Raw genomic sequence first — 19,714 nt, 5'->3', positions numbered from 1 at the left:
GGGCTGCGTGGGGATCCCCCTGTGACAACAGCCTGCTTCAGCCGCTTTGACCTTTGTCTCCTCTTTGACAAGTCTCGAATCCTTCGAGTCATTGCAAACTTCTCAAGTTCTCTAATCCCACCCCCACCCCCCGCCCCCCAACAAGAAGTCTAATGTTTTCCCTTCGGAGGAGCGGAGGGAAAAAAAAGTCACTCAGAGCTGAAACTATGCTGGTTCTGCTGCCCTCTGGTGTTCACTGAGGAAACAGCAAGCACTCAGAGCTCTGAATCAAGGTCGGGGCAAAAAGGCTTCCTTCCGTCTGTGGAGTAGAACCTTCTTTCTTCAGTGAGAGGAGAAAGGGGAGTGGTAGAAGCAATGCATGTTGGGAGCTGAACGAATGTAGTAACTATACTCCCAACACCAAGTGAGGCGGCCACACTGATTGAACTGGAAGTGTATTTTCATGTGTCCTTTGGCTGGTCTCAGCCTTTCACAGGTATTCCACTGGTCCCAGGATATGAAACCCAAAAAAGACTGACGTAACAAGTGAATCCAGCAACCCACATTGTATGGCGGGGGAAACTGAGGCCCAAGATTAGAAACCCTGTCAATATCGGAGCTGGGCTGACCACCACCTTGCTGACTCCCGTCCCGCATCTTTCCTCTTCCTCTTCCCCACTTCGTTTGTTATCATCATCATTAAAATTTTTGTCATCGTAATGGTTGACACTGAGCACTTACTGTGAGCCAGTTGCTGTGCTAAGATGTGCCACATTTGCTGTAGTATTTAACTCATACAAAAAAATGCAATAATATAGTTTTTGTCTATCTTATGGGTGAAACAACTAAGGCTCTGAGAGATGAAATACTCGCTCAGTTACACATACAAAAAATAAGTGGCAAACTTTCTGGCCCCGCTGGAAGACTTTCTACCCTGTTTTCTGTGCTATGCTGAGCTAAGGGCAGAGTAAAGAAAAAAAAAATTCCTGGAGCTTGCAGCTGAACAGTAATAGTACAGGTGACACTTGAACACATCTGGGGTCAGGGACACTGAGCCCTGCGCAGTCATAAATCAGCATATAACTTTTGACTCCCCCAAACTTAACTACCAACAGCCTACTGTTGACTGGAAGCCTTACTGATAACAAAAAGTCAATTAACATGTATTTTGTATATCAGACATATCATATACTGTATTCTTACAAGAAAGTAAGCTAGAGAAAAGAACATGTTACTAAGAAAATCATAAGAAAGACAAAATACATTTATACTGTTTATTGAAAAAAATCCGTGTGCAAGTAGACCCATGCAGCCCAAAATTGTGTTGTTCACAGGTCAACTGTGTTTACTATGTGCCAGTACTGTTCTCAGCAAATCACATTTAGTAATAACTCATCTAACCTCATATTGTTCTTATAAAGTAGTACTTTATAGCACCATTATATCCACATTTTACAGCCAGGAAGCCTGAGGCACAAGGAAGTATAATAATTTGTTCTGGGTACCACAGTTAGTAAGTATAGAGACAGCATTCCTGTGTAAGCTGTGTGGCTCTGTTCCCCTGTCCCTTAATCACTGCTAGACTGACTCTCCCTGTGACAAACAGGGAACCAGCTCTAGGCTAATGATGGATCCTGGCTATCCCAGAGCCCCTTGGGTGATAGCAAAGCAGTGTCGAGTTGCCAAGACTATCATCCTGGGGTCTGGAGTCATACGATGTCATACAAAATAGCATCCCATCCCTCTCCATCTCCTTACACTGCTTCCTCCCTCTTCAAGAACTTTCTGGCATTGGTATGCATTTAAATTTATTTATTGCTTATTTCTTGTTGCTCCCACTAGAACATAAGCACAATGTACTCACCCCCCAATGTCCAGTGCTTGGGTAGTTGTAGCTGCTCAATACATATATGTGGAATCTCCTTTGGCAAGTCTAAGGGTCCCCTGAATTAGAAGGTGGTAGAGCAAGAAAGGGCTGGCTTGTCTTGTCTCTGACAGGAGCTGTTACTGTCAGAATTATGGATGATTCCCAGGCAAAAGATGGATGATGAATGAGTAGGAAAGGGGTGCCTTGGAAATAAAGTGACAGGGAAACAGAGATGGTCTCAGAGGTGACTGACTGCAATGGAATGTCCTTTTTCAAGTCCTTCCACGCCTGGGTAAGGGGCAGACCCCATTTCTAGTGCTGATGACAGAGGCCATTGTGCAAGGCAAAGTGCTGGACTCAAGGAGAAAGGAAAGCTTGGCAAGAAGTTCAGGCGACAAAGTGAGCAGCCAGGTTCCATGTCAGGTGAGCAGAGCATGTACTGAGTTCACCTAGACTCCAAGGGGGCCCATGGAGGTCTGTGAAGAGACTTACCCTCCCCGTTCCTCAGTTTCCTCATCTGTAAACCGAGGATAATGATATGGCCGACGTTATGGCGCTGTTACGAGGATTGGGTGAGGTGGTACGTAAAGTGTTTAGGACAACGCCTGGCACACGGCAAGTGCTCAGCGAGCGCTGGCTAGAACTGCTACTAGGATGTCTGCTCCTGTTGTCGTGGATACAGGGAGTCCGTCTTGAGAAGTGGGCGGGGCCTTAGGGGCATGGAAACCTCGGGTGAGGAACTGTGAGGACAATCAGGCAGCCAGTCCTCCCAACCGCCTTGCTTTGTCCCCTTTCTGTAACGGTAGGATGGATTCACGGTCAAGACCTGAGACCACAGTGTCAGCCGGGCCTGAGTTTGAATCCTGGCTCTGCTGTTTCCTAGCACTGTGTGTATTTGGATTTGGCACTTAATTTCTCTCTACCTCAGTTTCCTCATTTCTTCTATGGCAAGACCAATCATCCCCACTTCATAGGGAAAATATTTAGAACAGTACTCAGTTTTTATCGTTGACATCGACCTTTATTAATGCTGTTAAGATAAGCATCTTGTTTCGGTGGAAAGTGACTGGTTCTTCCTATATATAGATTATGGATGACATTTCCCTACTCTGGCCACTAGATGGCGCGCATGCTCTTTCCTGCCCGACCTGAGCTGGGCCAGAATCAGAAATAACATGCAAGAAAAAGCAAACTCCCTCTTATGGGCCAGACGCTGGGCTGCGCCCTTTGCTTATTATTCTTACGTTAAAAGAGATATTTCACCGCAAATGCCCGGCACGGTGCCTGGCACATGGTAAGGCCTCAAAAGTGCTTGCTGCTTTTCCCATTGCTGTTGCCATTCCCATTTTTACAGAGTTAGGACTGAGGCACAGAGAGGAAAGTAGGTAGACGGAGGCTGGATCCTAAGCCAGACCTGACTGGCTGCAAGGTCAGCACCTTTCCACTTAAACTTCCATTCAGGGGAGTGAGGGGTGCCTTGGGCTCACCTCACGGGCCTCCACCACGTCTACTTTTGCTCTCTGATTTTTTTTTTTTCTGGATCTATCACTTTTTTAATTCCTGCGTGATCTTAAAATAGTAATTTAGACCTCCAGCCGCTCACCTTTACATTAGGAGTCGTAATATTTTCCTGGTTTTGGAGACACTTCAGGAACGGCAACGAGACCAGAGTGGACACTTGAGGATGACGGTGACTGATGTTAACGCCGCACGTGTTCACACAACTGGACCTCTTCCCTCCCTTCCTTTCTTCTTTTTCTTCCCTTCCTCTCTCCATCTTTCTCTCCTCCCTCCCTCCCTTTACTCCCTTTACCCTGTGTACCCGGAATACAATGCACTCATGGCTCCCGCCCTCATGGACCTTACGGTGAACCAAAGCCAGAACCTCAGGCACCCAACTGTCCTAATCTCCGTTCATTGCTGGGACAACTCCATCCCCTGAGCGCCTCCTTTCCTGTCGGCCCTGGGGATTTGGGTGCACCCACCTGCTCCACCCCCCCGGGTCCCTCTCTCTGGAGAACTCAGCCTCTCCAGGCTGCACAGCTCAGGACCCACCTCCACTGTGCTGCTCCAAACGCAAGTCCGCAGGTGGTGTAGGTTCTGCCAGGCATCGTCAGATCCCGGCCTAGCGGACACCATTCATTCCACTTCCCCCGTGGCTTTCGAAATGGCTTTGGCATCAAAAGCTGCCCGGATGCCTGAGGCCTTTGGGAGGGAGACCTGACAGGGAGATGAGGGTCTCATGGCTCATCCTTGCTTATGCTAGAAGAGCTCTGGTTTTATCTGATTTATGTTCTGGGGTTGTACGTGATATTTTGCTGCTAAAGGAAAATGTCAAAAATTTCTCTACCATGATAGTAAGAGGGAGATGCCTGTTGAGATAATTCAGAGAAAATCTCCAGGAAAGGGAATATGTTTGGGAAAGTGTTTTAAAATTAGTTTCCAAGATGCTAAGGACATAAGCAAGACAGAGAAAGACAAATACTGCCTAGCATCATTTATACGTGGGACCTAAAAAAAAAGTGAGACTCATAGGAACAGAGAATAGATAAGTGGTTGCCCAGGGCTGGGAGTGGAGGAAACAGGGAGAGGTTGGTAAAAGGATATAGACTTTTAGCCGTAAAAGTTTAGCCATAAAAGTGGATGGATAAGGACTGTCCTTCCGGTCTGCCGCTCAGGACTTTGTCTTTCTGTGTTGCAGTGCCCTGGTTCCCAAAAACCGTTCAGGAGCTGGACAGATTTGCCAACCAGATTCTCAGCTACGGAGCGGAACTGGATGCAGACCACCCCGTGAGTCCATGGCCCTGCAGATGAGATGCTTTCTGTCCTGCCCCTCCCCCTACACCCCTACCCCCGCCCCGAGCAATGTGTCTTCATTTGTTTGTTTGTACGATAATCATTTCTTGAGTCACCATTGTAGTTATTATTATTGTTGAAACAAATATGGATTACCGTGCAGAGACTATTGTTTACGTATGTGTGAGTATGTGTACACACACACACACACATATACAAATCATCTTTGCTTCTGACTTTATACAATTACAGAGGTTGAATTCAGGTGCTTGGGAAACAGTAACCTATACTAACAACTCTGCCAGGTCCAGTTGGACATGGAAAGTGGTGACATGGGAACTAGATCTTAACAAACTGAGTAGAATATTCTAGTCAAATAAGGAAATGAGAGGCATTACAGGCTGAGGAAACAGTATATGCAAAGTCTCAGAATCCTGAAAGTATCCGGACTATTTTAGAATGGTGGATGGGTGTGTTAGGTGTGAGGACCAGATTTGAAAAAGTCTGATGTACCAGACAGAGGACTCCGACTGTCCTGTGTCCTGTGGGCAGGGCAGTGGGCCCTTTAATGCTTTCTGGGTAGAGGACCAGTGTGGGAGGGTTCTGTCCTCTTTTTCTCTGGAGCAGAGGGTCCTGGGTAGGGGCGGGGGCACCCGGGCTGGCTCGGGGCCGGTTCCGACAGCCTCCCTGGGTGAGAAGTGCCACCATCGTCCTTTATTCTCCACCCAGGCCAATGGTTCTTTTAATCTTTAAATGACTTGAAAGCCGTTTTCATTCACAATGGTTTGGTTTCGCCCGATGGGAGCGTCTGTATTTCATCAGGAGTCCGAGTAGGTTATGAGCTATCTTCTTTGACGGGCCGCTTTCCGGGGACTCCCGGCTGTGGGCCCAGAGAGCAAGGCTTTTCCAAAGGTACCGTTTCTCTGGAAAAGCTGTCCAGCTGCCTTTGACTCAGACCGTGGGATCAGCCCATAGGGGTCCTTTCTCTTCCGACCAACCTCCAGCCCTCTTGCCCTGACCCATGTCCCTCATTTGGGGAAGAGGGAGAAGAGGTCAGTGCACAGACGTGGCCATTTCCAATCTCTGTCCTTGCGTCACCTCAGGAGCAGATAGAGCTGGCCTTAAAACTCTGGAATTAACTTCTCCTTACAGATCCGGCCTATGTCTTTGGCTCCCTGGCCTCTTAGTGTCTTGGATTTTATCGTAAAAATGCAATTTATCAGGTACACAGTCTTCTTGACAAGGAGGCCAGGCTCTTTCTGTTCCTTCCTGTGACTTTTCATCAGATCCAGGAACTGCTGCGCCAAGGACAGAATAAACCGTTTGGGGAGCTTCCCCACAGCCCCCCCAGGCCCCACAGGCCCTGGTCTCAGTGAGTGAGGAGGGGGGCGGGTGTTCTTGCTGAAAGAACCCTCTGTTCCGCCCTGTCCCCTGGCTTTCAGGATGCTCTCGTCTTCCCCTGACCTCTGGTTCTTGGCAGTATGTACTGACGTTTGACCCAATATCTCATTTCAAGGTTTCCAAAACAGCCACTCTGAGAAATGAGGCCAGGGAAGGACTATTCCCGAAACACAGGGTAAAGGGCATCGTCTTCCAGGGTTCACGAAGTGGGAAAATGAAATAGGATCGCTCTACTTCACTCCGTCTACCCCGTCTTTCTCCTTACGTTGCCAGCCTCTTGCCTTCCCTCCATCCCTGCTCCCTTTCTCCTTTCCACAAACGTTTATTAAGTGAATGATATTCAGGGCTGACATTTCGTAAGCATGGACGGTGTGCCAGGCACTGGCTAACTACTTTACCTGCATTTTAAGATGTTAAGTGTTATAACCCCTGGGGAGGTTGTACTATCTCAGCTTCAGATGAGGAATCTCCGAGAGGGCAGTGTGGCCTCACAATGTCTGTGAGCTGTGTCCCAGGCCATGTGCAGGATGGGGGCTTGAAATGATTACTAGAACGTGATCCCTGCCCTCCAGGGGCCTCCAGTTGTGGGGTCGTGGGAGGAGGGGTATCTACACTTCCCAAAGGGCTGGCAGAGGAGACTGGGATAAAACCGTAAACCTGGAAGGCAGAAGCCAAGTGGATCTGTCTGATTTCCATTCGTAAAAGTGATTTTCTTTTCTCTGGCCATTCCCGGCTTCCGTGCTCCTGTAAACGTTGCTCCCTGTGCCTGGGATGCTTTTCCGTATCCTCCCACCTGCCTTTTCCTTGCGGGAGAAACTTTATTCACCTTTTAAGGCCCAACCCACATATCTTGGCTCCTGAAAACCTTCCATCTACCTGTTTCCTAGGCCCAATGGTTTTAGAACTGTATGCACTGTGATTTATACTTTGAGCACAGAGTATCAGATCAAAATAAATCCACCGCTTTATCACGTAAATGTCATAGGAGGTATAAAATGTCTATACAAGTGAAGGGGTCATATTCATGTTTTCCAAACTACAGTCTGTGAAACAGAATCTCATGATCAAAGGGAGAAGCCCTGTGCTCTGCAACTCCATTGCCAGCATTTCCAAGTCCCATCCTCTCATTAGAGGCTTTGGAAAGTCCTCCAAAAGTGAAAATCTATTTAAACTAACGTTTCTCAAACTTATTTACCCAAAGAGCCTCTTTTTAACCTTTAGCAACATTATCTTGAATGGTGGTAGTGTTCCATGGAACACAATTTGGGTAATACAATTCGGGCAAAAAAGGTACAGAATTAATGAGTCACGTATTATATACTATCAGTTCTGAGGCCACCGTGGACTGCAATGGTTAGGGAGGACTTCTGGAAAGAGGGAGAAATGGGTTAAGCCCTCTAGCCACCAGGGTAGACTAACTGCTTATCAAACAGCCCCTAAATCTCCATGGCTTAACCCAGTGGGAATTTATTTCCGGTGTAGTCAATAGGGAAGTTGCTCCACACTGTCTTCCAGAGATCAGGTCTCCTTCCACACAATGGCTGCACCCTCCTCCCAGTCCTCGGAGCCCTCTGCATTCTGCCAGTGCATAGGAGAGAGAGTGGAAATTGCTCCCAGAGGTTTCGATGGGCCAGGATTGAAGGTGACTCCCATCCCCTCACTACGGCTCAGTCTCAGGGCCACTACTAACTGCAAAGGAGACAGAGAAAAGTATTTCAGTACTGCTCTCTGAAACGAAGGAGAGGGATAGACCTCAGGGAGGACCAGTGGCCCCTACCACATGGACCCCAACCCCAGAGCTCCCTCTTTTACTTTCCCTAACGCCTGCACCAGTGTCTAGGTGAAGACCTGCACTGGAAGGGGTTTTACGGAGGAGAAAAACGTCAGTCAGCATAACTGCTCTTCTGAGTTATTTCATCCCAGTCTCTCAAACTGCTTTGCAGCCTTTCAAGGTGTTAAAGTTTTCCTACTCGCCAACAAAAGCCTTGCTCTTCCCCAAGAGCAGGACTGTATTTCAAATACTTCTTTCCCTTCCTCTGTCTTCCGCCCACCCAAACTCCTCCACCTCGGGACCCTGTCGGAAGGTATTCTAAGGGTCCACTAGCTGGTTGAGTCATCATACTTCTTGCACTCTTGCTAAGTTGTTCTGTCAAAGAGCCACTTTCAAAGAGTTAGAAACAACAGGCATTTATACAGATACATATAGTGAACATCTGTCAAAAATTTATCGACTCAGGACTGAGGGGCCCACCAAGATGACAAAGATGGTGGACACAAGAGGCTGAAGTAAATATGGTCATTGAGAACTAGAATTCCAGAATAAGATCACAAAGATGGCCAAGCAAATCATTAATATCTCGTAAGGCAATGACACCATGACTGTGAGTGTTCTCTTTTCTACTGGACAGAAATCATTTGCAACTGGACCATAAAACAAATATGTCTCAATATCAATCTTCTGTTAGTCAGCATCCAACTTTGAAGAGCTTGGGCCTTACCAAGTAGTACATTGCACATAAAACAAATAAATATACATGCCCCTAGAGGGAGCTTGTTAAACAGTGACCTAATATGACTTTGAAAAGGCACATGGTAATTTTTTGCCTAAGTTTCGTATAACTTTTTAAACAGCTCTTACTCGGGAATCTGCCAAGTGTGCCATGCACTGAAAATCCAGTGCCAAGACAAACAGATTCCTGAGTTTAATAAGTATTAATAAGTGTAACGATTGTCTAAAAGGAGAAACACTGAAGATGCTGAGAGAGTGTATTGTAGAGGGAAACCAATAAGCTTTGGAAAAATCAAGGAAGGTCTCTAAAAGCACAGTTTGAACAAAGGCGGAAAGGCCAAGTAGTAGCTTATTGGTCTGAGAGAGTGGGGAAGAGTATTTCGATCAGAGGAAACAGCATGTGTGAAAGCCTCAATGTGAGAAAAAGCGTGGCGTGTTTAAATAATTAAAATAAGACCAATTTGGACAAATTTGGAGACCTAATATGCAGGCAGTTGTCCTTTCACGCAGAGATGGAAATGTAGGCAGGGCCGGATCACATAAAGCCTTGTATACTATGTTAAGGATTTTGGATTTTATTCTAAAAGTGATGAAAAGCCATTGAAGGAGGGGAGTGACCCCACCAGATTTGCATTTTATTAGTCTATTTGGGCTGACGTGAGTAGGGTGGCTGGGTTTGTAGAGAAGTGATAGAGAAAGGACACTTGGAAAGCAGTTATAGTGATCCAGGCAAGAAATGATGGGGCCCTGAATTAAGGTGTAGTAGTGAGAATAAAGTAAAAAAAGACAGACTCAAGATATTTGGAAGGAAGGATGGACAAAAATTGATTAGTAAATGTGAAGGAAGAAAGGAGGAGAGAAGTAAAACAATGACCCCAGGATATTGAGTCGGGCAACCAGGTACCTGAATCCTTTCCAGAATAGGTTCTTGGCCTCATTAATGATGACCGTGGCCTGCAGTGCAGAGTGGGCAAGTGCAGGGGGCACGGTCAGCACTGCCGTTGTCTATTAGTTTGCAAATCTTTGGCCAGTGTGTGCAAAATGGCAATGGTTGATACTTTAAAAATGCTTCTCATTGTTGGCCTAGATCAAATATCAATAGCAAGGTAAGAATTCTACAGGTGCTGCTTTCAAAAGCCAAGGATGGGTGATGGGGCTCGATGACCCATTCCAGAGCCTATCCTTTTTATGTTCTGAACCAGACTTCTCAGCATTTGGATTTCTCCCATTTTGCACAAATCCATCGTTTTTTTGAGCGTCTCTTTTATGCTCAGAATTTTACTTGATGCCCTGCCTGCATTACCTAATCTAATCCACCCAACACTCCAAGGTGGCTATGATTAAAAGTCTCATTTTACTGATGCAGAAACTAAAAGCTGTGAGAAGTGAGCTGACCAACCTCAGGCCACGCCCCTGTTCGCCTCCCTAGTCTAAAGATGGCGTTTCTGAGGTTTAACCTTAGCCATGATATCAAGAAATGATGGAGTAAAGATCTCAGTCTAGAATACTCGGAAGACTTTTTCCTGTATTTACTCTCTACCCCAAACCCCCACAGAAATGAAATCATGCACTTCAACACACTCAGGTGACAAAAATTCTGGGATTAAGAAAAGCGATCACATGTAGACTGCAAGTGATGTTATAACTTTGCATCGTGTAGAATTCTCTCTACTTTCTTCCATCCCTCCTCCCCTCTTCTCCTTTCCCCTCATCACTCCTTCACCAACAATATATTTTCCTGTCAAAACATACTTGGTTACATGCAGTGCAACCAAAATTGCTGCTATTAGCTTAATTGAGACAGGGCGATTATAAATAAATTATATGCAGTGCTACTGAAATTGCTGCTATTAGTCTAAATTGAGACAGGATGATTAGTCATCACCAACTGTAGCTTAATTCAGAGGGTAGTCCACATGGCTGCTGAGGCCCTGTGGTCACCTGGCAGCCCCCTTACCCCGCGAAAGGCCAACTCCCTGAGAGATGGATTTCAAGGTTATAGCTTTCTTTCCCTGGTCGCGGAGGGCAAATGTCTAAAGATCATGCACTTTAGTTGGTGGGGACCCATTGCAGACTGATAATAAACTTAGCAGCTTTGAGCTGGAAATGACAATGGTTAGAAATCTTCCTTATAGGAAATCTGTGATGTATTTTGTGTGTGTATGTTGACATGTCTCAATGTAGAAATATGCTGTCACTTCCCATGATGACTTGAGATGAATTTTTAGTATTATTTTACTTTTTTCCAATTATAAACAAAATCTACATTCACAGTTGAAAACTTCAAAGGCATAAATAGTATAGAAGAATAAAGCAGTTACTATTTCTCATTTTCATAACGTTTGTTAGATTGTAAAATATTTCTTCCATCATTTCATTTACATATTTATACATTTCCTCTGGCATAGTTGATACTTACTGGATATACAAATTTATATTAAGCTTTTTTTTTAATGGATGGAAAAATATTTAAACTATCTAGACAATGTACATTACAGATTAAAGAGCCAAATGAGGAAGGGAAATTGTCATGGGCACCTCATGTCTGGAGGCAGCATGACGAAGTGGAAATCCACTGGTTAAGAGAATTCTTCTCCTGCCTCCTTGGTTTCCTGCCTCAACCTTCAAACTTCCACTCACCAGCTTGAGCTGGAGCAGAAATCTTGAGTGGATGTACTGATTCTGCAGTTAAGGGCCTTGGGAAAATGGCTCTATGAGCTTCACCCTTCTCAGATGTAGATCACAATATATAGATGTTCTCCAACATGCTTTGCAAGTGTAAAAGTTTACACTCCATACTTAGGGCTTGGAGAAAGCCGTTTTCTACTGACTGTTAAATAAGACTTGTTTTAAGGATGACTGTAATAGTCAAGCCTTAATGATTGGCAAACGTTATCATTTATATTGTGAGTTCTAAGTATGGAGATGTGTTCTTCACTTAGTCCAGTAGACAGGTTCATAAAAGGGTATGTCAGTGCTATTTGGAAATCAAATCATGGTGCCCATTTTTTTTTTTTATCACAAAGCAACTTATCTTCACCCAGTAAAAGTAGACCCCATAGTAGTTTTAAGTGTTCAGGTTCCTAAGCTTTTCTACCTGTAATTAATGATTCGAAACCATTCAGTGCTCTAAGGAAAACAAGTTATACTTCGTAATAAATCATGTCATTGACTCTTGTCTAAACCTATAATCACTTAATTTATCTGGAACTTAAGTTTGGAATGAAAAGCGTCTCATAATTTTACTTTACTTTTTCAGTGTGAAATATTTGAATTTTTCTATTTCTCAAAAATGTATCCTAGAAAATAAACTAAGAAACTCCTTCTTCCTCCTTTCTTTTCTTTCCTCCTTTGACAAGCGTTTGTAGTTCTTTCCGTATGCCAGATTCTATGCTACAGATTCTCAGATGAAATGACATTATATGTAGTATGACATAATGTAATATAATATGAGTATAATATAATATAAATTAATTTGGAGTTACCCAATGGGTAGGGCCTGATTTAAGAAAACAAACAAACAAACAAAAAACACACACAACCAAGCAAAACAAACAACAGTATCTGAAAACCAAGGAGTATTTATTCTTTAAAAAAATCTTTTTAAATATTGTGTTTCATGATATGTCTTTATTTTTGATTCATTAATGCCTTAGTTTAGAAGGATGCCGAGACAGAGAAATTGCTGAAGTGGTAGACGGCACAGCTAATTAGGAAATGCTTGACGGGAACAACACAAAATGCGACAGTGATGACATCAGGCTCTTTCCTTATTAAGATACAGATTATGATAATTTTTTGAAAAATGTCTTCTTCGATATATAACATGCCAGCTTAATCGGATATGCAATTGACAAATAACCATGTAAATATAAGGTGTGCAATGTGATAATCTGATACGCATATATATTGCGAAATGATTATCATAATAATGTTAGTCAACACATCCATCATCTCACATAATTACGTGTGTGTGTGTGTGTGTGTGTGTGTGTGTGTGTGTGTGTTGAGAACATTTAAGGTCCACTCTCCCAGCAACTTTCAAGTATGTAATAGAGTATTGTTAACTATACTCACCATGATGTACATTAGATCCCAGAACTTGTTCTCCTTATAACTAACTGGTCTTTTATACCCTTTGACTGACCTCTCCTTAATGGTCCCACCAACCAGGTTCCTACTGTTTCTAAGAATTTGGCTTTTTTTTTAGAGCCCACATGTAAGTCAGATTATACAGTATTTGTTTTTACTATGTGACTTATTTCACTTAGCATAATGCCATCAAGTTCCATCCATATCGTCAGAAGGTTTTCCTTCTTTTCCATGGCTGAATAATATTCCATTATACACACATACATACACACACGTCATGTTTTCTTTATCTATTCACCAATCAGTGAGCCCTTAGGTCGTTCCCATGTCTTCGTTATTGTGAATAATGGTGTATCCCAACACCGTGTATTGAAGAGACTATCCTTTCTCCATTGACAATTTTTGACTTACTTGTCAAATATTAGTTGACTGTACATGCATTAGTTTGTTTCTGGGCTCTTGATTCTGTTCTGTTGGTCTGTGTGTATGTTTTTATGTCAATACCATACTGTTTGCCTCTTTCACTCAGAAATGTGCTGCTTATGAATTAATTATTAGGGCAAGGCTGCCTGCAAGTCCAATTTCGAGGAGAATCATTATCCTCTTTATGTACCGAAACAGATTTCTCAGTTAGCTGAGCCCTTCCCAAGTTGTAAAGGTTGGCAATCGCTGATGTGTAGTGAAAAGAGCATGAGTCTGGGTGATTCAAATCCTGGCCCAAGTTCTCTTGACTTCATTTCTCTGAGCCACTGTTTATTCTGGAAAGAAGGAGATAAACATACTGGTCTACCTTACGGGTTTGTCGTGAGAGTTATAAACAAAATAATTTCCTCGCACACACAGTCTAGAACATAGCAGGTACTCAATAAATGGTACTTTTAAAAATGGCAGTGGAAGTGAGTACATACCATTTGTCTATTCAGAAGTTAGGAGGTAGTGCTAGGCACATACCATTGATCGAAAACTTAGTGGAGACTATATCTTCATCATAGACATCTATCCCACTGATTTTGCTTAATTTAGAAAATTAACAAATTAGAAAGGCTGCGGTTGAGATTTCCTTAAAAACTATGCTGTTTGTACGTTGGAATCCCGTGGCACAGAGGCTCACACTGAAATGAAGGTGTTGCTAACACTATGTCACTCATACTATTGATGGACGAGCTTAACTGGAGTTTAGTAAGGCTTTATTTTCAGGGTATAATCAGGGGAAGGAGAGATGCACTGCAAGAGTTCAGTGCACCAACTTAAAGCATGCACGGCTCTGCTGGTTCTTTCCCTCCAAAGCCTGGAGATATCGAGTATCTGCTTTCTCCTAGGGTTTTAAAGATCCTGTGTACCGGACAAGACGCAAGCATTTTGCTGACATAGCCTACAAGTACCGACAGTAAGTCTGCATTAATTGTTGGGAGGGAAGAGAGAAGAGCACACTCCTAGCCTACTTCTTCCTTACCCAAGGTTGGAAAATACCAGCATGGAGAGTCCTCTGTGTGTGTGTGCGTGCGTGTGTGTGTGTGTGTGTGTATGTGTGAGTGTGTGTTTAAACTCTCCCTTGAACAACATGTGTTTTTTAAAAAAATGCTGCTAGACCAAACAAAATTACCCACTCTGCTGGGGCCCAGCTCTCTCCCAAGTTTTGTTGTATAATTATGCAGTGATGTCTGAAGTAATTAGAAGAGGCCTCAGCCCTGACTAAAACAGCCTCTGGTATTCTCCACATTAAACATGGAAGAAGGCAAAAGAGAATCATTTACATTCAAGAGGGAGTCGGCTGCTTTACCAAACGAGGAACCACGTGAGGCTGCAGGCGAGCCAGGCGGGCCTCACTGTTCTGCTTTTATCTGATATGGCCCAGCTGCAAAGGACGATTTTCGGATGAGTTTCTTTTTTTTTCTGTCTGGGAGTCTATGCTCCTTCACTATATTATTTTAGCCGAAGGAAAATGCAAATTCCAAAAGGACTTTGCTATCTTGAGCCATCAGAGACTTCAGAGATGCAACCATGGGAAACTTGGTGTTTGGGGTCTGAGCTCTATCACTGAGATTAGGGCCCGAGAAGAGACAAGACGTGCACAGGAAGAAGCTTAACAGGTGACCGGAACACTGATGTAATAGTCCTTTAACCCCTTTGATAGAACACAAGGGAGATGGAGGAGATGAAAGACATAGGGTTCTGCATACTCAATACAAAATCACCTTCCAAATGGAAAGACTTCCCAATGAGAAAAGTTCCTTCACTGAATGACTCCTGGTAGCGGAAGGACCCAGAATTGTGCTGTCCTTGGTCAGACTTAGGCCCACATGGGACTTGGCTTATGGCAAGTGGGCCTCACAGAACATGGCAGTATTTCTTTCCTGTTCCCACCTTTGCCCCAGCATGCTCAGGTGGACACCGTCAGGTACAGACAAGAGTCCTTCTCCAGCTAGTTGATAATAATAGATTATACTTACTATCTTCTTGCTATATCTGGGGCTTTGCTAAATGTGTTCTTTACATTATTTCATTTAGTCTTAATAATAACTCCCCATTTTCCCGATGGAAAAGTTAAAGCTTAAAACAATTCAGTAACTTGCTAGAGTCACATGCTAGTAGGTAGCATGCTTTGGTTTTGAACTCAGAATCATTCTTGACCACTTTCCTGAGTGTCTGTGAACTCAGAGCCAGGGGACTGCACTTCTCCATATAGCTTACTCTCTGATGGTTTCTGTCCCTCCTTTATGAACTTTCTTCTCAATCTCCTCTGACCTCTTCCTCTGACCCCAGAAAACGAAACACCTTTCAGGACTCAGCTTTGGTCCTTTTTCTTGGCTTCTGCCACCCTCCATGCCAACAGCCCTTACAATCGGGTCTCTAGCACTTTCCCAATAATTGTTCCACATGGGGATCAAACTCATGCATCATGAATTATAGAATCACAGTGTATTGATCAGTTGATAAAATGCGTCTCTGAATAATTAGCCCAAGGTAGGCTATTCGGCTATGAAATTGCAGACCCAAGCACTGAACTCACCTCTGTCCATTTCCAAAGCCCATTTTTTTCCTTCCTCAGCATTTAGCTCTGAAATAACGGTGCATCCTTAGGCAGGGGCTTACCCAATACATATATTTTGTAATCCCTGTGGGCCATTGCAGGACCTTCTGATCTTGTCTTGCTTTCAGTGCTTAAGCAAAAACATCTGTCTTTCCCTTTTAATCCCTTCACACCTTTTGGTAGAACATAACGGTGACTTTGTTTTCATGTCTTTGGACGAGCTACAATTCTGAAAGGGCAGGAGGGTCCTGGTTTGGAGCCTGATGATGAGCCACTGTTCTCAGGTGATAGTTTTGCCTTGTCCCAGACACTGTGTACCCTGTTAGAAAACAGGCTTGCAGCCCAAAGAACAGTCACTGGTGTTTGAAGTCAGGCTTTCTTCGGTTTTCATTTGTTTTCACTGTTCAGGACACAGCTCTTTGGAATCTGGATGCCTGCTGGGTCCTCCCCTCTTTCACAGATTCAAGATCTATGGGGTAGGGCCAACATATGTACTTTAATAAGCTTCTTGTAGTTCTGTCATGTCATGGCAGAAGAAGCTAGGTAGGCAGATCTTATACCTAACATGCATTCGAATTCCTTTATAACTTACCAGGGGTCAAAATATCAAATCCAGCAAGTGCACGACTACGAAACATGGATCTTGTGCACATATTAAATCCACTTTAACCCACAAATGTAATTGCTTTAGTTGACAAAATACAAAACGTTAATTGAACTTGGATGCTTTAATGGAACTTGGATGCCATTGTTTAGAAAGAGGATCCATTCTCCAGTTGTCATAGCCCCATTCTCCTTTTATCTATATTTGATACTTTACACATTGACTTTACCTACTGGACCCCTGAAGGTAAGTGAATTTTTACCCTTGGGGAGATAGGAGACAGAAAAACCAAGTGATTTCCCAAAGTGAGAGGGAATTCTTGGTGCAGTTGGTGAGTAGTTCCTTGAGTTGTTGCTTAACCAGATCAGTTGAATGTTTCCTACATCAAGAAGTGGGATTTTCCTTTTTCTAATTTATGAAACCCACCGGAGTCTGGGTGGTGGCAACTTACAGACTCTGGACCCATCTCCCTTTGCTAATGTTCTATTATCTTCCACTCTGCCTGCTGGAGACAAATATTTTGTGCCTGTATTCCAGTGGGCAGCCCATCCCTCGAGTGGAGTACACAGAAGAAGAAAAGAAAACCTGGGGGATAGTGTTTAGGACCCTGAAGTCCTTGTATAAAACCCACGCCTGCTACGAGTACAATCACATTTTCCCACTCCTGGAAAAGTACTGCGGCTTCTGTGAAGATAACATTCCCCAGCTGGAAGAGGTTTCTCAATTTCTGCAAAGTAAGCCCACATGAAGGTCAAAAGTGACGGGGCGGGGGCGAGGAATAAAAGAAAACAGAGGCCAGCATGAGTGTGTCTGTGGTAATGCACGCAGGTTGATTCTCCCAGGAAAAATGCAATTTCTCTGCTGTACTCTGCCTCCTTTCTAGCCTCTACTCTTAATCCACGCTTACTTGCACCCCTCAAAGGCACTAAGCATGGATTTTGCCTTATCCATGTCCTTGAAAAGTATATATTTTTTTCATACCCGAAGCCCAGGCTGCCCAGGCAGGGCTCTCCATGCAGCTCTGCTATGTTGTGAGGTGTCAGGAGTGTGCATTTGTGTAAGAAATTTCTGGGGTGCTGCTGAGAGCCGTGAGTTCTAAATCTGTGCATCCAGCTGGTATGTATCTTGCTTTGATCTTCTCCAGTTGGCTGAACCTACCTCAGTTTAGTCATCTGTCAGGTGGAGTCTGTGTCAGCCTTTTAGCCTTTCTCCTGGGGGAGTTGTGAGAATGACGAAGACGGTATAGTGCTACATGTGCTGTGGGCACTCAGTGCATTTGGGCTGAATTGGAACCTGAATAACTCAATAAGAGAATAACATTATTGGGATGACTGCCCTCTGCATACCATTTCCAGAATAGGCAAGTGTTTTCCTCTATGCCAGGAGGTGTTAATTCAGCAAAACCAAAATAAAACAATCAACTAACCCATATTAAATGCTTACTATGTGCCATGTAGAATGAAGAAAAGTGGGAAGGCAGACCACAGGTTTACAGAAATGAAGAAGTTTCTATAGGCCTCAGAGCCATGTGGAAATGATATGGCCAGCTTTTGAGCAAGGGACCTGGGAGACTGTGTGGCAGGGAGAGAAGTAGCAGCTGGGATAGATTGGGGATGGGCTAGATGACCTTTTGGGTCCCTTTCACTGAGAGACTTTTTGCTTCTCAGATAAATAGGAGAAGGAGAGCTCAAGCAGAGTATACTTTACCCTGAAGGTCTGGAAAACATAGGAAGAGGGGTAAGGGGTTCTAAAGACAATCTTTGGCTAATTACCCATGTTGCCCTGGCCAATAATAAGAAGAATAAAACAGTAATACTAACAGCTAGAAAGTTATAGGGTAGTAACAAAGAGAACAGCCTCTGAAACCACGGACAGGAACTTTAACCTCTCTGTGCCTCTGCTTCCCCCTCTGTAAAATGGGAATAATGAGAGCATCTACCTCACAGGGTTATTATGAGGATTAGTTAGTGGTTATTAAATGCTTAGAACAGTGTCTGGCATATGATAGGTAATATGTAGTGTTATTATCATCATGATTGTTGTAATCATTATTCTTCTCCCAAGTCTGAAATAAGTCGAGGGATAGATATAGGAACCAAAGAGCTTTATTGCTGACAAAGACAACTCAGAGAGTGTGGAGATGTGCAGCCACAAGGGACTTCCTACTATTTTTACCCTAGCCGAGGTGAACCTCCTTGCCAGTTCACTGGCACAGTGTATAGTCCATTGCATGCTCCTTTGTGGACAGATGGTCAAGAGAGAAAGGGAAGAAAGAGTCAAATTGAAAATATTCATTTCTCTTCCCAAAGACTCAAAGCAGAGACGTCTTTACTCCTCATGGGGTGAACTGTATGAGGTGCAGTAGAGAAGCTGGAAGTGCCCCTTCCATACTTTTCCTTTCCGGGAAGCGGCATGAAAATTTTTTTCGCACCCTGGAAACAGGAGGAGTAGGGAATAAGTGTTCCACTTTAACAAACAATAATGGAAGCTGAATTTATTGGATGTTTCCAAAGTGCTAGGCTCTGTGCTAAGTACTTCATTAGGTCATTTGAGTCTCAGAATAATCCCAGGAAGTATTCATTCACATTTTGCACAAGAGGAAATGGAGTCTCAGAGCAGTGAACTTACTTGGCCCAAATCGCCCAGCTAGAATGTGTTGGTGCAGAGATTTGAAGCCCTGTCTGCTTGGCACCAGCACCCATGCTCCTGGACAGCTGGAGGTACTGCATCCCTATGTAAAGGTCTTTAGACCCCTCTGGCTCTGCTGTGAGGGGCTTTGAGTTTTCCTTCTCCTTTGCTTCCCAGCTTGCACTGGTTTCCGCCTTCGACCTGTGGCCGGCCTGCTTTCCTCTCGGGACTTCTTGGGTGGCCTGGCCTTCCGAGTCTTCCACTGCACCCAGTACATCAGGCATGGGTCCAAGCCCATGTATACGCCCGAACCGTGAGTACTGTCCTCCTGCCTCCCGTTGCCAGCCACAGCGAGTGCCCCCTATCCCTGCTCCAGGAATGAGATTTGGGTTCATTGTGGACTGATTCATAGAACAAATTGCCTGGACTATTTGATTGTATGATACTAAGAGTAGAACTCAAGTCCTCAGAGGATTTTCTCTGTCTAAATAGACCCTATGGATTGGAGATTCAGGCCTCCTGTGAGCCAAAGATTCAGCCCTTTCAAATTCAAATTCCAAAGGGATTATAGGAATCAGAACTATTAAGCTCCAAATGGGAACAGGAACTAGCAGTGGGGAAGCTATCTCAATACCTCCTAACACAGGCCTATCTGATTCTAAGCTTTCTTTGTCTAGATTGTGTTTGGGCTGGAGGTAGAATATAGCTGGCCACTGTGCTGCTTACATTTAGCTATCGTTTTAGTCAGCTCAAACGTAAGCAATTTATACACAAAGTCATTAGGACACCCCAGATGGTCTTTCCCTG

At 44.0% G+C, this 19,714-nt stretch overlaps 1 protein-coding gene across 2 annotated transcripts in view; it reads left to right on the top strand.

Moving 5' to 3' along the window:
* PAH (phenylalanine hydroxylase) overlaps positions 1-19,714 on the top strand; it is a 78,052-nt gene that overhangs the window by 46,724 nt on the left and 11,614 nt on the right. For both annotated transcript variants that reach the window (XM_016127066.2, XM_016127065.2), the window contains exons 5-8: positions 4,548-4,636; positions 13,964-14,031; positions 16,817-17,013; positions 19,085-19,220. In XM_016127066.2, the coding sequence (XP_015982552.2) occupies positions 4,548-4,636; positions 13,964-14,031; positions 16,817-17,013; positions 19,085-19,220 (490 nt within the window). The remainder of the gene's footprint in view (positions 1-4,547; positions 4,637-13,963; positions 14,032-16,816; positions 17,014-19,084; positions 19,221-19,714) is intronic.

Source organism: Rousettus aegyptiacus, unplaced genomic scaffold, assembly GCF_014176215.1.
Source record: "Rousettus aegyptiacus isolate mRouAeg1 unplaced genomic scaffold, mRouAeg1.p scaffold_m13_p_2, whole genome shotgun sequence".
In the NCBI taxonomy this organism is placed as follows: domain Eukaryota; kingdom Metazoa; phylum Chordata; class Mammalia; order Chiroptera; family Pteropodidae; genus Rousettus; species Rousettus aegyptiacus.
This window is presented reverse-complemented; position numbering and strand designations above follow the sequence as displayed.